Source organism: Acomys minous (assembly GCF_964271855.1).
Source record: "Acomys minous genome assembly, chromosome: 5".
Lineage (NCBI taxonomy): Eukaryota > Metazoa > Chordata > Mammalia > Rodentia > Muridae > Acomys > Acomys minous.
Genome location: NC_140494.1, coordinates 87531012 through 87545459, shown reverse-complemented (window position 1 = coordinate 87545459; position 14448 = coordinate 87531012). Strand labels below are relative to the sequence as shown.

The 14448-nt window shown below is 42.0% G+C and overlaps 1 protein-coding gene across 1 annotated transcript in view; it reads right to left on the bottom strand.

The window, feature by feature from the left end:
* The window catches only part of SEPTIN7 (septin 7), a gene marked incomplete at its 5' end in the record, with an annotated part of 75374 nt that extends 66395 nt beyond the window's left edge, over window positions 1-8979 (bottom strand). Inside the window, one exon of the mRNA XM_084783777.1 lies at window positions 8902-8979. Within this exon, the coding sequence (XP_084639903.1) occupies window positions 8902-8979 (78 nt within the window). The remainder of the gene's footprint in view (window positions 1-8901) is intronic.
* Between the last annotated feature and the right edge of the window lie 5469 nt (window positions 8980-14448).

Sequence of the window (14448 nt, the reverse complement as noted above, 5' to 3'; positions counted from 1 at the left end):
GTGGTGGGTGGGGAGCTTTTCTGAGTAGGGAAGGGAGAATGGGGGATGGAGTGAGTATGGGACCAGGAGAAGAGGAGAGAGAGGGCTACAAACAGATGTAAAGTGAATTAATTAGTTAATTTAAAGAAACAAAAATTCCATTTCAAGAATTTATTTATTTATGGTATTAGATATGGTAAATAATTAATTTAAAGAATCTGACCTCTATAGGTGCCAGACATGGTGCACATACATACATGCAGCCAAGACAACCATGCATACAAAGTAACTTTTAAAATTAATTTTAAATATCTCAGAAATATCTCAAATGTTTATTATTCCTATCAATTAGGAAAACACAATCAAAACAATTTTTGAGATTTCATCTTATCACCGTTAGAAAGACAAAGTACAACAACAACATAAATCAAATGCTGGAGAGCATGTGTGGAAAAGGGAAGCCTCATTCACTATCTGCAAATTGGTTCAGCCACTCTAGAAACTAGTGTGAAGGAACCCTTAAAAAGCTAAAAGTAGGTAGCTGGAGAGATGGCTCCAGTTTAAGAGTTTAAGAGCACTGTCTGTTCTACAAAAGGTTCTGAGTTCAATTCCCAGCAACTACATGGTGGGTAACAACCATCTATAATAAGATCTGGTGCCCTACTCTGGTGTGCAGGCACACACATGGGCAGAATATTGTACAAATAATAAATAAATCTTAAAAAAAAAAAAGCTGGGCATAGTGGCACACACTTGTAATCTCAGCACTCAGGGAGGTAGAGGTAGGTAGGTCTCTGAGAGTTCAAGATCTACCTGGTCTACAGAGCAAGTTCTAGGACATCCAGAGCTGTTACACAGAGAAACTCGTCTCAACCTTGCCCCCTAAAAAGCTAAATATAACCTAGCTATATCACTCTCCAGCATATGCCCAAAGGACTCAAAATCCTACTCCAGATACAGGCAACTTCTTTGCACTCTCTATCCATGATAGCTAGGATATGGAAACAACCTCTCAACTGACAAACAAAAACATGGTACATATATATCTGTAAAGAAAAATTGTATCACGAAATTTGCAGGTAAATGTATAGAATCAGAAGCCATCATATTGAGATATTGAGTGAGGTAACCCAGACAGAGGTTCTTTCTCATCTGCAATTCCTAGCTCCAAGTCTTTGGATATGAGTATACAACCCAGACTAACTGCAGAAACCAAGGACTTAAAAGGGAGGAGAGGAGGGTTCTGCAGGGTACAAGTCAGTTCAAGGGGAAAACAGGGCTTTAATTAGGGAGGGGAAAGGAAAACAGAAAAGCTATCTGAAAAAGTCCTAACAAATCATATTACCTATCTACCTAAAATTAAACATACCTATGTAAAAATATACATATACATTGTTTAGGTGAATTTTTTCCATCCGTACTCACAATGCTCCTCTCAAAGCCCTAAACTATCTAAAAACAAACAAACAAGCAAACAAACACACCACACATGATAAGCCCCCTTTAAGTTGTTGTTAGGGTTGTCGAAGAAACTTCCAAAACACTACTGCCGCTGCCCTCTGAGGCATCCCCAGAAGTGGAAGACATCAGTCACTTTAGACACAGGACCTAGAGAACTTGAGCTGCAACTGACATGAAAGCTTCCTTCATAAGAAATAGCTTTCATGGTACCAGATGATGCCATTTCAGATTCCAAAGGAGACGAGCAACCCACAGTCCTACTCAGCTATGCCAATTATGAACCACAACAAACACAAGCATGGGTATAACCCTAAGGGTGCGTCAGTGGCAAGCACACCTTGGTGGTAGCCAATGGCTCTCTAATTGGACTTAAGACCCTTTTATCAAGAGGGAAACTATGCCTAGCACTAGAAACCTAGCCAATCCAGGACTAGTGAAGTCATGGATCTTGGAGAAGAACCTATAACTGTCACCTTAGAAAACCAGAAAAAGTCCTAACTACATTCTAAATATTTACCCTTATGCCTACAATAAGTGTAGTTCTCATCTCTCAAAGTAACTTTGCTTTGCAATAAAGATCATTACAGAAAACTATGAATCAATCAAAATGCAGAGGACAAGAAACTGTGATGCCCAGACCCAACTGATACACCTACAACACAATTCCTGAGCCTAAGGCTCAGGGACCATTTTGAAAGAGGGAGTGAAGTTTCTTAAGAGTTGGAAGAAGAGGAACGTTTGCAGTAAAGCTGCATCTACTAGAAATGTCAGAGGCTCCACCCATGAAGTCTTATCAACATGCCTGTTGTAACAAGACTCGAACAAACAACACCGATGGACATGCTAACATGCAAGAGGGGATTCACAGGCCCTCAACTCTAGTAAGAAACTATAGGCAATGGGGGAATGCTGAGAGCAGGAAAAATGATCTTCTTCCCCAAGGAGGAGAATCCCAATAGGTTATGCAATACTAAGCTATCAGCCTAAGATCACATATGTAAAGATAACATTAGAGATGGAGCTGGTTGCATTCATATATTTAGAAGTGTATGTACATATTTTTATACACACATACACACAAAGAAGCAATGAATCTGAGCGAGAACAATGGCAGGAGATGGAGGCATAGGAAGGGTGGAGAGAAGAGAGAAAATGATGTAACTGTTTTATAATTTCAAAAAATATTTCAGGTGAAAAAATAACAATGAAAGTATTGCTGAGAAGAAGTGCAAGAGAGCTATTCACTCTGAACTACTTCTACCACAAGGACAGGGCACTTGTCTCCTTAGGAAGCCACATCTAAGGCACCAACTTAAAAGCAGACTGGGCTATAACCAGCTAATGAATCTGGTGGCATTTGGATCTTGACCTTCCCAGCCTCCAAAACTGTCAAAATTGAGTTTCAATTCTTCATAATTGAGTCAATTTTACATATACTGTTATCACAGCACAGACTAAAGCACCATATAATGGATTTACGCAGCAGTACAAAATAAGAATGATCTTCACACACTGATAATCTAAGGTAAACTAACTGGGAAAAATAAGACAAGAGAAAGCATATGTTGTAGGGCAAGAAGCACATATGATTTTAATTCTGTATTTTTGAAAAAAAATCCTTCAAACTAACATATAAGAAACTGGTAACATAAGTAGCATGAAATGTAGGAAACTGAGTGACTTTAAACATAAGAGGAAGCCAGGAATGGTGGCAAATGCCTTTAATCCTAGTACTTGGGAGACAGAGGCAGGCAGATCTCTTTGAGTTTGAGGTCAGCCTGGTCTACAAAGCAGAGTCCAGCACAGCCAAGGCTACACAGAGAAACCCTGTGTCAAAAGAAGAAGAAGGAGAAGAAATAAAGATAGGAAGATGAGCTTGGTATGGTGGTGCTCATCTTTAATCTGGTGGCAGGGGTGGGGGATGATGGTGGGGGGTATCAGGGTCAGGGGTAGGTGGACCTCTCTAAGAATACTAGGCCATCCTGGTCTGCATAATGAGTTCCAGGTCTTCCTGGGCTACATAGTGAGGCACTCCCACAAAAAAATAAAGAGGAGGGACACAAAACAATTCCAGAAGCAAAAATACAAACATAATAATATACGCAATGCTATGGAGCCAGGAGTATCTTAGATTTCATAATGCATAAGACTTTTGTAAGCAATAGTTGTTAAATCAATGAAAAGGGCTTATAAAATATCAAACTGCTACTATAAGACTATTCTATAAGATCAGACACTGTGAAAAAAAATATTTTTATATTGCCAAAAAGTTAATCAGATTTCCAAAGGCCCATCCCAAGCCTATTTATCAAACTCTAGAAAGCTACTAGAATTGTATTCCTTTAAATGTACTAAGCTTCTGTGTATTTGAAATGTCATTTTTTTTAAAAAAGGAGCTGGAGAGAGAGCTTAGTCAGTAAAGGATTTGTCATGCAAGTATGAGTGCCTCAGTTTGGATCTCCAGTATCCAAGTATAAGCCATAAAACCCACGGGTAGAAACATGCATCTGTAACCCCAGTGCTGACTGGTGGAGACAACAAGATGCCTGGGACTTGCTAGCAAGACAGTCTAATCAGTAAGTGAGCTCCAGGTTCAGTGAGAGACTCAGCCTCAAAATGAATTAATTAAGGCAAATACGCTGGGGAGAGAGTCAGTAGATAAGAGCACTTGCTAGGTAAGCAAGAGGACCTAAATTCAAAACTCCAACACTCACACAGACACAAAAGCTAGATATGGATGCACATGCCTCCAACCCCAGCACTGAGAGGAAGAGACAAGTCAATGCCCAGTGAGCGTCAGTTCAGTGAGAGACCCTGTCTCAATGTAATAAAGACAGTGACAAATGAAGATACCTAATATCCTCCTTTGGTCTTTGCATGCATACAGATAGGCATAAGCACCCACAGTCACATGCATAGCCACAAGTACAAAAGCATGTACCAAACCTAAAAGGTGGAGACCATACAGGAAGGCTCACCACTGATCGATCTCTGACTGCCATACTTGAATGGCTGGATGGACACACACAGATGACCACTCACACTCATACACAAAAACAGGAGGGATGAAAAGCCTCAGAAACTACCTATAAAAACTACTTCAAATGAGTCTCATATGTGTGTATGTATAAAACTTGCATATTTAATGAGTATCATATATACATATGTACAATATATATATGTACATATATAAAACATGCACACTCAATAAATATGTATCTCAATGAAACTTTAAAACTCTTATCAACGACTATCAGAAATGAGATCACTGGTTCCCTGGAACAACAAGGTTAAGGTGCAGTGTTGTGAAAAGGCACAAGGAAATGCTAACATATGAGAAGGCTACAAGACGCATTTGTGCTTACATATCAAGGTTCCTTAAACTACTTAAAACCGGTAAAAGTTAGTATAAAAGCTATACCTTAATAAAGCTACTAATTTTGAAAACACATGGAAATGAAGGTTCTTAGACTCCACTCCCAGACACTGTGAATCAAAAAACATTACTGAGACCCAGATAATCTGCTCTTTTTGTTTAAGGATCACAAATTATACTCTGGGATCTATCTGATCTAGCACAATGTCACATATGTCAAGTAATTACCCAAAATGAATGAATGAATGAATGAATCAAAAAGCTACCTATATAATCCTAATTCTCAAGTTTTTTAAATACTAAGTATATAATATATGCACATACACTACATATGCATACATACGTGCACCTACAAGTTGTACTCACATAACGAAAATAAACTCTACATGTTAATATTGCCAAGGTTGAGAAACTGGCTGAGTCTCATTTCAAATGAAGCTACTGAAATTATTCAGTTATGGCTCCAAAATAAAATGAAACAGAACTCACATGCTCAGGGCACAGAGACTTGCCACTAAGCTTGACCACCTGAGTTTGATTCTGTGACATACACAGTAAAGAAATGACTCCAACAAATTGTCCTCTCAACTCCACATGCCCCAACACACATATACACACAGACATAAACACGCATACATGAAATTTTAAAAATTTAAAAGTAAAAATGGAGTTCCTGTAACTTTTGGATTAGTGAGATGATATCCTTTCTGTATTTTTTATAAAGCAAACATAGACTAAAACACAAATACATAAATATCCACAGCTTAAAACTCTCAAAATAATGTAAATAGCAGCAGCCTCATGCTACTGTTGCAAACACAAGGTATACATTGCTTTTGTCATTTTTCAAAGTACTTTTAAAGTTACTGGCTGCAAGTATATAATTTTAGTATAGCCAGTAAGACCTCATCTTTAGCTACCCAGAAATTATTGCACAACACCTTAATCCAGTTGAAAGCACAGCAGATCAGTATATGAAGACTAAGTAGGCTTCTTGTTATGTGTACACACACACACACACACACACACACACACACACACACACACACACACACAGAGATAAGGCTACTGGAAATCAAGCCAGGGCCTCACAGATGCTAAGCTGACAGTGCTCTACTACTAAACTGCACCTCCTCTCTCAGAAATAGTTTTGTTGTGCTTCAATAGCAGGACAGTGTTCTATATGTTGGACCTAATAACAAAAAGTGGGACTTTCACTATTTCTCTCATTATGCTTTTATTTCTAAGAAACTTGCAGTATTTTGGATTTGTGTTGTGGAGAAATAAAGGACTTGTGTAGGGAAGAAAAAAGAAAAAGGAAAAAGGAAAATCCTCCCTCTTTTCAGAAGCACTAACTTAAAATGACCAAGACATCAGTAGGAGCAACTCAAGATCTGAATCCATGTCTAACATCAAAGCTAAGTTCTTAGTCACAAGGTGCACATTCATCAAGATTCTGAACCAGAAACACTCCCTACCCTGTACTCTCTAGAAATCTGATGACACAAATGGTCAAGAGAAAACAAAAAAACACTTTCTTCTCAAAAGGTAAGCAGTCATTGGCTACTACTATTTTCTTTTTGGACCCACTCTGGCTTCTATCTGGTTTTGAGGGTGACCTCTTCTGGAGATTACTAATAAGGCCTCTCTAGCCCTGCTGGTTTCTGGTGTGCAGAATAAGTGAACCCAAAATAAGAAAATGCAACAAGAACTTAAGTCTTCTTTTCTCATACCAAGACCACCTATCCCCATGATAACATTTAAAATCCTTACTTCTGACCCAGACCTTTTTTTTTAAACCACAATACAGGGAACGGAATCTACACATTTCTGTCTTAAAGCTCGGTATAATGTATTAACAAATTTCAAGTTTTAATAAAAATTTGAAGATAGCTTTTTAAGTCAGAATATGAAATTGGGCTTTCTGCTGGCAATTCAGTCAAGCAACCCTACTCTACTGGCCTGTCCCAGCCATACAGTCTACGATGAACATATACACCACCAAACTGTATGTCCAATTCCAACCCACTCTACAACTATCTTCATTCCAACTGGTCATAAAAGCCCCAGATTAACTCTTCCTTTACTTCTTCCTTAACACTTTTGTTGTTAAAGTGTTTAAACTGTCCTAAGGTTGGCTTGGAATTCTACCTGGTCTAAGAATGGTTCAAATATGCCAATAGATTATGTCCTTAGGAACAATGTACAAATTCCACATAATGGATTTTCTATCTAACTTCTGAAATAATTGACACCATGACTTTTCATGTGGCTATGTACAAATTACCTCTAAACCAAAACCAGTACCTATAAATTGCTAGATTAGGAAAACATGCATCAACTTTCGATAAACACACAGAAATTTTGTTTTCAATTATGTAAGCCTGAGTGCATATGTGGTATTTTTCATAACAGTTATAAGGAGGACCAGGCTCCGTTCACATTGCCCTACCACTGAATGACACACTGCTATTATGTAAACTACCAATGTAGCTTCCACATTTCTTTTACAGCACCATTCAAGCCCTAGCTCATATAGTCGCAGTCAGCTGTATGTAATGAAAGATGGTTTCCTGGCTCCACTCCCCCATCATCCTCTACTCTTTCTCTTGCTGCTTGGAGAAAAAAAAAAAAGGAATCCAGGAAGAGATTGTTTATGTCCATCCTTCAGTCTATCAGGATGCTACAAGTTGCACTCCTGTTGTACATAGAAAATCTGGAGTACACTTAAATACGTAAAAAATAAAAGGGGGAGGGGAGAAATGCTTGTCCCTTTAGATTATTTGTTCCTCTGGATTCTCAGAGGCAATCAGAAAGAAAGTTTTCCTTTTCATCTAAATTAGTAACTCTTAAAGTTGAACTATTTAGCCATAAACTTGGCAAGATGTAAGTAATGATTTCGTTAACTTAGCAAACATCTGGTCATCGCAGGTTCTATCCCTTCAACTGAAAGAAAGCAGATATGCAACAGTGTACTCTAAAAAGTAACTTAGCAAAAAGCAATGTGTAAGAAGAAAAAAACCCAAAAAACTCAATTGCTTACTTCATACTACATAAAAAGTACGAAAGGGAACTCTGGAGTGGAAAATATGAATGAGATGGTCTGTTCTTTTTCCAGCATGTGGGGGAGGAAAGGAAATGAAAAGGCTTAAGTGAAAAACAGAATACTGAAATTATTTTCAAAATTTAATTTCCTTAAACTTCTCTAGTCCCTGTCTACCCAACCCCCTGCCCCCCTTTCCAAGCACCATTCCCATCCTTTACACCTCCTCCGGGGGGCGCCCTTCCCAGACCTTCTCTTTCCCCTTTTTCCTAAAAAATTAAACCCAAACCAAGCTCGGGATCTGTCTTGAGACTCGCCCGCCTTCAGAGCTGAGCCCAGAGAAGGGGAAACGGGCAGCAGCACGTTTGTTGGGAGTTGCTGCAGCCGCTGCCTCCATCCCAGCCCCAGCCCCAGCTCACGGCATCTTCTTCCTCCCTCCCCGCAGCCGCCCTCCGTGGGCCGGCCCACGGAGAACCGGCGCCGAACTCGCCACCCTGCACCCTGCACACATCCCCACCCTGTTCGCCCAGCCCACACACCCACGATGGGGGTGGCGGGGTGGCGGGGGACGACGTCTGCCCAGGCTGCTCCGGGGTATGGGGGGGGGGGGGTGTTGAGACCGCAGCAGGCAAGGCCGCGGGGCCGGGAACCGGGAGGAGACGCAGGAAAGGCTGGCCCGGGAGGCGGGCGATGGCTATGGCTGGGCTGGGACGGGGCGGCTCCGGTGGCTCGGGCCTCAGAGGCCGAGGTTCGGCCGCCCGCCCTCCCGCCCGCTCCCCCCCGGCCGCCTGCCCGCCAAGGCGCAGGAAACGCCGCCGCCTCCGCTCCGCTCACGCTCAATTCAAACTGTCACCGCGGCCGCCTCCCTTCCCCTCCCCCCGCCACCCCCCCCCGGCCGCAGCGCCCCGGGCCCGCCGCCCCTCCGCTCGCCCCTTTAGCCCCAGGGCGTTCCCCCCCCCCTCCCCTGCCCGCCCCCACCGCTCGGCCGGAGGCCACCGAGTGTCCGCGCGTCCCGAGCCCGGGGCCGGGGGTCGCCGGCGACCGGGGCCTGAGGCTCACCCATGGTGCTGCAGTTGACGCTCCTCTCCTCAGCAGCAGCGGATCTCGCACTGACCGACATCCCCTCCCCCCTCCGCGACCAGCCCCGGCGCGGCGCAGCCGGCGGATTCTCCAAAGCCTCCTACGCCGATTCCGCGGCGTAGCCGCCCGGCGTCGCTGCCCCACTTACGCACACACGGCAGCAGGCGGACTGCCCTACTTGGTTCTCGCCCGCCCTGAGGCTTCCGGGCCGAGCCGAGCGGCTGAGCTCTCGCGAGATTACCCACCTCCGCGGCCTGCCGCCCAGCTTCGCTCGGAGCGAGTCTTCGCTGGCGAGGCCGCCGATTTGCTGTGCCCTCCTCAACCGCCATGTTTACATTGGCCGCGTCTGGGCACTTCCGTTGTCGTGGACAGTAGGGTCTTTTGTATGTTTTTTTTTTTTCCCAACACTACCTCTACGGTTAACTACGCTACTCTTGTCCCTGAAAATCTTGGGGCCTGTTGAGTGGGAGCGGCGGCTGGGGCGCGAGGGCGGGGTCTTGCCCGGACTAAAGATGGCCGCCGCCAGTGCCGCCCCGCGCAATTGCACGTCAGGTATTGGAGCAGCGGGAGCCGCGGGGTTGGCCTCGGCGGCTCCTTACGGAATTGGCGTAAGGCTGGGAGGCGCTGCTTAAAGAGCCAGCCGTTGGAAACTTGCCCTCAGGGTGGGGGGCCCCTGCAAAGGCCGTTCGCATAAGGACCTGACGTCTTTGTGAAAGAGAAGAAACAGGCAGGTGTCTATTCTCCTACCCGTCCCACGTCCTCGCCCCCCGTGACTTTCTGGGCGGAAAGTGATAGATTAGGCCCCGCTTGCTCCGACGTTTTCCTTGTCATTTCTGGTGGTCTGGCGCAGTCCAGATGCCGACTGTTGCAGTTTCTCCTGCAAACCCTCTATCGTCACACCCCTCCTGGTGACTCACCTCGGTCCCCGCTCACACGCTGGTTGAGGAAATGAATAGACACGTGCGAAAGTCAGTAACAGTTGAGGGTACTGAAAGGAAGGAGGTGAGGTGTCATTGTAGACTGTCATTGGAGCCTTCCCTCACATGTTTCCTAGTGAGAGTATTCTCAAATTGCTATTAACAACCCGCCTTTCGTCCTTTTCTTGAAACGGATGGCCCCCTTTGCTCTAAAATGCATGTACGTGTTAAGGGATTTTGTAACCAAAGTTACCGTGAGCACTAAAAGAAATGTTGGTAGCAGCGTAGTTGAATCAATGTAACAATATCTTCTAATGGAATCCATAAGTTAACATTGTTACCAAAAAAAAAAAGTCAGTAGGCAGACTGCTATATGAACTACAGCTATCAGCATAAATGATGCCCTCAATGAACTACAGCTATCAGCATAAATACGGATAAGAATATTGAGAGGGAAGGAAGTTGCAGAAATTATATAGTACAAATAATGGTTTCTGTGAGATGCTTTTAAATGAGAAGCTGTGAAATCAAAAGTGCAAAAGTCCCATAAATGATACATATAAAGTTTAAAGTAATGGATACTTTTACAGAGGAATAGAAGGGCAGGTAACAGGAGGAGTCTCATTGTGTCTATTTTTATTTTTCTATCCAAGTATTCTGAAGAGAATGTGCCAGCCCAGTGTTAATGTATATGGCACATGGGTGTTCAATTGTAACTATTTTCTGTGTGCTTGAAATATTTCTAAGTAGCTTTTTTTAAGGAAGGAAATTTTATTTAAGAACATTCGTTATATTGTATCTTGATTTAAGCTGTTCCTATGTCTACATTTTTACATTGTAAATCTACTCCAGCTTAACTGCCAACCAATCTTCGGTAAAGTTTTTTAAGGAAGCATTTAACTTAGGAAACCTCATTAAACTTCTGTCTTGAAAAAGGCAATGTAGACTGGTGATGGTGGTTCACATCTTTTATCCAGCACTCGGGAGGCACATAGATCTCTTGAGTTCAAGACCAGCCTGGTCTACAGAATGAGTTCCAGGACAGCCAGGCCTATACAGAGAGACCCTGTCTCAGAAAACCAAAAACAGAAGAAAAAGAAAAAAACAAACAAACAAACAAACAAAGAGGCCATGTAGAAAATAAACAAGGTCTATGAAGTTAAACTGCTTGGGTTCAAATCCCAGCTCGAAGTATTAGGCATGCAGCCAAGGATAACTTTCTTAACTTTCTGTCATCAAGTTTCCTCCTCTACAAGTGTCAGAGTTCAATAGACTAATGCATATCTTGTGCATTGTAGAAGCTTACTAACATTTCTTACATATAGTTAATTTATGTGTCACGTCCTGAAAATGGATAAATTCTCAATATGAATAACGTGAAAGGTACACCTGTGTTGTCATACAAAGTCCACCCCAAATAGTAACTTCAGTGTTTTACATTGAGAATGCATGGAAGATTAGAGGAAATGAGATTATACCATGTGGAGCTTTCTCAGAAAGAAATTCAATAGCCAATGCTATTATATACGGTGTAGATGTTGAAAATTATATGTAGCAGATATAGAAAGTGAGAATTGTGCTCATTTGTTGATCTCTCTATTATGCTATTACAGTATTACATTTGTTAACAAAATAAAGCCTAGACATTAACCTAATTCAGAGAGAGGTTTAAAAAAAGAAAGTTGATATAAAATCCTGGCTTTTAGCAGGGTGTGGTAGCACACACCTTTAAATCAGCACTTGGAAGGCAGAGGCAAGTCCGATCGCTGTGAATTCGAGGTCAGCCTGGTGTACAAAGCAAGTGCAGGGCAGCTAGCTAGGACTGTTACAAAGAGAAACCCTGTCTCGAAAAACAAATGTCCTGGGTTTATCATATAGGTTGTTTCCTATATATATTTACAATGTAGACATCACGAAGACTGCCAACTTCATCAAGCAATGCGTATTTCCCTAGTCAGCTCTTCTTTCCCCTTTCAACACTAGCTTCTTCGGAATGTCTGCATTATTTTCAAGCCATCTCTTTCACCTATTTTCAGAAAAAAAGAAAAGAATTATGAACCCGTGTATTGTTTCCTCACTCACAAGCCTGCCAGCACACACATCTGAGATGGCACCGTGGTTTAGATGTTCCCCCACCTCCCACCCCGTCTGAAGCACATAGTTCTGCCTTCTCAGGAACTTCTCTCCGTGGATTTTTTATTCTAGTCAATAGCTTCAGGATTTTACCCATGTCTACCTAATTCTTCATAAGGTCTTCAGCATTCAGTGTTTCAGTAGGGTGGATCTTTTTTCCTTTTTAAAATCAACCTCTCTGCAGCATTAGATACTAGTAACCCTGGTTTCCTGAACTCATATCCTGTGATTTCTAAAAACCACTCTTCCCTGCTTTTCCTCCTAGATATCCAGCTTTTCTTTTTCTTTCTTTCTTTCTTTCTTTTTTATTTTTTTTAATCTTACCTTCTAGGATCATCTTCTGCCTATCACTTAAATATCATTGCACCTAGAAGCTGTTCAAACTGATTTGCTCCTGTTCTCACTTTAATGTATATCTCTGTGTGTGTGTGTGTGTTGTGTAAGTACCAGTGTTTTATCTGCATATATGTCTGTGTACCATGTGTGTGCATGGTACCCAAGGAGGCTAGAAGAGGGTATCAGATCCTCCAAGACTAGAGTTACAGATGATTATGAGCTGCCCTGTGGGTGCTGAGAATGGAAACCAGGACCTCTGGAAGAGCAGCAGTGATCTTTACTGCTGAGGCATCTCACCAGATCCCTGCCTCACTTTTTAAAAAGTAATGTATTAATACAGTATATGTGTGCGCATATGTATGCACAGGATATATGCAGAGGTCAGAGGACTTTGGGGAATCTGCCCTATCCTGTTGCCACTGATTGCAGTCATGAAGCTGGTCAGGCTTACCCAGCAAGTGTTTGTATCCACTGCACCATTCGGCTCCCCATCTCACCTCTAACATTTCCTCTTGTGGTCTCCCTGGCTTCCGTGATCACGTGTGAGCTAACAACTCTTAGTGTAAGTTTCCAGTCTAGTTCTCTCTTTTAAGTATAAAGTCCACACACCTTTAAAATGCCTATCCTAGATAGTTCAAAGAATCTCAAAACAACATATCCCAAAGTAAAATTTTCATTTCAGTATGCCTGTATTTGCTTCAGATCTCCAAGTGGTATCATCATCAATCCAGTGTGTAAGCCAGAAATCTGGGTATCATACTCCACCTTGCCCTCCTGCAATTATCAGGAAGTCCACGCAGGTTTCATTTCTTTCCATCTCCATTACTTTTAGACAAATATATACACTTGCATTAGCTCCTTGTAGCAGCCTTTCTGCCTGTTGCTTATGATATTACATCTCATTCTCCTGTATCCATGGTGACCATTCCAAGCCTTAACTATGTCAGTCTCCTGTTTAGTCTTCAGACTTCTTGTTAGAAATTTTATGTGATCTATTTCCTCCTTTCTGGCCTGCTTTCTCTAGATTCTGGCAAGCCCCTCTGTCTGTAGTACTCCACTCTCTAACACCCGTCTCTCCTCTCCTCACTTATTTGATTTTTACTTTCAGTCTCAGTTTAACCATTTTTCCCTTACAAGCCTTTTTTGATCTCCCGTGGCTGGACAGCACACCCTCTAAACATCCACAGTGCCTTGTATTTACTCTCATATTATGCTAATAGTACAACTTTGTAAATATTTGTGTCCTTTCCAGTGAAGTACACACTGAGAGCAGGGATTCTTGGTATCCTGTATAGCCCCAACCCATGGTATGACATGCATTACTTAATTCAGCAACTATTTCTTGAGGGATAATTGTGTAGTAGGCACTAGTGCAGTAGTTAGGTCTTGAGTGAGGAATTCCAACAGTAAGGAGGAGATTGTGGGGAGCTTTAAGTTCAATATTTTAACTTAGTAGTGCTGACGTTTAAAGCCAATTTTAAACTGAGTAGGAGGTTTTATTCTCTATTAAATCTTTTTCTCATGAAAATACACTGATATTTTCCAGTATGATATTTGTAACACGTTGAATGCAAAAAAAAATAAAAAAAATAAACAAACAAAAACCAATAAAAGATCAGCTGTTACTTACTAAGCTACATATTAAAGGGAATTTTTATGTAAAACAATGACATTTCTCAAACCAATTTTTATTGCTTTAGAAGGTACAGATTTTTTCATGTGTTTTGTGTTAAAATATAATAGTTTATTATATTTTAATGAATTTTAGATACTTGTGAGTTGAATTAGTAAATAATCTAAAACTTTCTTGGTTTTATTTTGAAATATAGTAGTTCAGTAGATGTATTCCACATAGGCCAGAGTGCTTCAGGATCCTCAGTCATGTGACTAATAGGAAAGAAGGTGTCCCCTGAGGAGACATGTGAGCACTGCTGCTTAGGCACAGACTATACATGCCCAGTATCTGTGAGTTCACCAGTGAGCTCCACCTCACCAGCATTTCAACACAGCTGCTTACTATATCTTCAAAATCTGGGGTTTTCTGTGTAGTCCAGGCTGGTCTTCAACTCATAGCAATCCTCCTGCCTCATCCTTGCTAGTACTGAAATTACAGGTATCCCTCC